The sequence below is a fragment of the Mercurialis annua genome, linkage group LG8 (genome assembly GCF_937616625.2).
Source record: "Mercurialis annua linkage group LG8, ddMerAnnu1.2, whole genome shotgun sequence".
NCBI lineage: Eukaryota > Viridiplantae > Streptophyta > Magnoliopsida > Malpighiales > Euphorbiaceae > Mercurialis > Mercurialis annua.
The window spans coordinates 9299148-9301630 of record NC_065577.1 but is presented as its reverse complement, the minus strand read 5'-3'; the positions used below and the strand labels follow the sequence as shown (position 1 = coordinate 9301630).

Sequence of the window (2483 nt, the reverse complement as noted above, 5' to 3'; positions counted from 1 at the left end):
GCGACGGAATAATCCGTCGCTACTTGTAGTCGCTAAATTGGACTAATTAGCGACGGACTTTCCGTCGCTAATTAGTCCAATTTTGTCTTTTTTAGGAATATAGCGATGGAAAATCCGTCGCTAAAAACTCATATGTGGTCGCTAATTTTTTATTTTTTCGGCAGAAAATTCCCGTTTTCGGCATTTTTTGAATTTCCCTGTTTTTTAATAGACCCGTTAACTAATCACAGACATACACGATAGACAACAATAAATAAACATAAACCAAAACCGTTATATATAAATAAACGGTAAAAAAGTATACAATTCGATAAATACTAAATAAGTCAAAATATGCAAACTGTATTATAAAAATCCAAGTCCAAATACTATACTACCCCAAACTAGTAGTGTCGTCAGTCGGTGGAGGTGGAGGTGGGGAAAACTGCGGTCGTAACTCCGGTGGGAGTGTAGTCATTAGTCGCGCAAGCTCAGTACGGATCCGCTCGTCGAAACCCGCCTCCACAGTACGGATCCGCTGCTCGACCCGCTCTTCAAAACCCGCCTCCACAGTACGCATCCGCTGCTCGAGTCGCTCCTCAACCTCTCTAGCAATGCGCTGCTCGATCTCCTCACTAACGACCGCCTGCTGCTGTGACTGGGATGATCCGCCGCGGCGCAATCGGCTGCTCTGGCCGATGTAGGATGCTGAAGCCGAACCAATACCGTAGACTCGCTGCTTCTTGATTGCCTCGAGAGACAAAAACAGCTCGTTCTCGTCGATCGGCTCTGGAGTCGACGAACTCCCTTCTCCAGCCGCCTGAGACTGGGTCGCTGCAGCAAGCTCTGCCTGGAAACGGTCCCGAGAATAAAAATACGAATTTATAGTTTAGTAAAACTTTATAAAAATACTTCACAAATATTAGTTTAAACCTACATTTCTAACTAAAATTCGGCAGCATTTTCTCTAAAATTTGATCATCACCCATTTTTCAGGGACATCCTGCAACAACTACAGACAACTCTGTTCAACAATACGAAATAGCAATCACAACACCCATAACAAACACGTAAACATCCTACAAACAACTAACTATATAAAGTTATATTTATATCATAGTAAGCAGTCACTTAAGGTTAAAATAAACTTACATTTTTATCCTTTGATCTCTTGTCAATGAAGACAGTCCGATCAGCTTTGGTCAGGTGCAACCGTACATGCAACTCAGCTAAAGTGGGCTCTCGACCGAGCTCCTCAGTCTATCATATGAAATAAAAAAGTTAATTAGTAGATAAACAGAATATATAACGATTAGTAATATTAAAAACTTACCATAACTGTCTTATGCCTCGTAGCCGATCTCGATCCTGCGGTATGTCGAACCGGTCCGGTGCCAGCTCCAGACGGCTCACTCAGCCGATTAGCTCGTGCTACCTCAGACTTCTTCTTAACCTCAGCAGTATCCTAGTCTCGCTTCCACGACGCCCAAGTATCAGCACTAACACTGCCCTCTTTTTTATTTGGCTTCATGTTGTGGAGAGTATCTTTGTACCGATTAGCCGCATGTCGGTAGAAGACCCCTCTAATCAGGTCCTCAGGGTGGGTGGAGTCCCAGCAAAAACCCTTCTGCAAACCATTAATTAATAAAAACAATTAGAAATCAAAAAGACAGTAAAACATAAATTTAAAATTTTAATTTAACAACCTTGAACTCCTCGAAGTAGAAGCCCTTATGCTCTGCTGTCAGCTTCTTCCACGAGGAACCCTCAGGGAACCAGCTAGATCGGAAAATGGGCAAGATCGCCCTCGATGCGCTCCCACTGTCGTTCCTGCTATCTAGTAACCTTTCTCTGTACATTACAAAAACGTTAGTTTTCACATTTTTGAAATAATATTTGTTAAAAAAAAATTGTCAATCATACCTTACAGCATCAGGTGTAACTCTAATCCTCCCAGTCTCGTCCGTAGCTGGCGGCTGGTCCTGTGGCTGTCTCGCCGCTCTCCGCGGTGCGGGTCTACCCGCCAGCACCTGCTGCTCAGCCCCTGGATCCGAGCTCTCAAGTGGATCCTGCTCTGGGTCGCCACGTCCACGTCCACGTCCACGTCCCTGACCAGTGTCCCTACCCCGGCCTCGGCCGGTAGAAGAAGAACCTGAACCTCTCATATCTGCAAAACAAATTACAAAACAATATTCGACAAGAAAAAAATAATCACATCTATTATAAAAACCATAACACATAATTTTTTAACAAAATAAAGTTACTACATCAACAAACGTAAATAAAAGTCAAAATTCTACAGAAATAACATTAAAACAAATCATGCAATTTCTATATCATCTTCCTCTCCAATGTCATCATCGTCTGATGAGGATGGTGGATAATCATCTTCCGTCTCTACTATTGGAGGGTTGTGTAATGCAGCCTCGTCCGCCTCGCCATTCGGATCAACTAAATTTTTCGGGTCGTCATTCATTATGACATCGAGCGGATGTTCCGCACTA

General features: G+C 43.1%; 1 protein-coding gene across 1 annotated transcript; it reads right to left on the bottom strand.

Annotated features, from left to right (window-relative positions):
• Nucleotides 1-1444: 1444 nt before the first annotated feature.
• LOC126661574 (uncharacterized) lies at nt 1445-2144 on the bottom strand. The gene is made up of 3 exons (XM_050355428.1): nt 1903-2144; nt 1686-1830; nt 1445-1606 (listed from the first exon to the last, which is right to left on the bottom strand). Exons 1-3 carry the CDS (start codon nt 2142-2144, stop codon nt 1445-1447), a joined length of 549 nt encoding a protein of 182 aa, XP_050211385.1.
• Between the last annotated feature and the right edge of the window lie 339 nt (nt 2145-2483).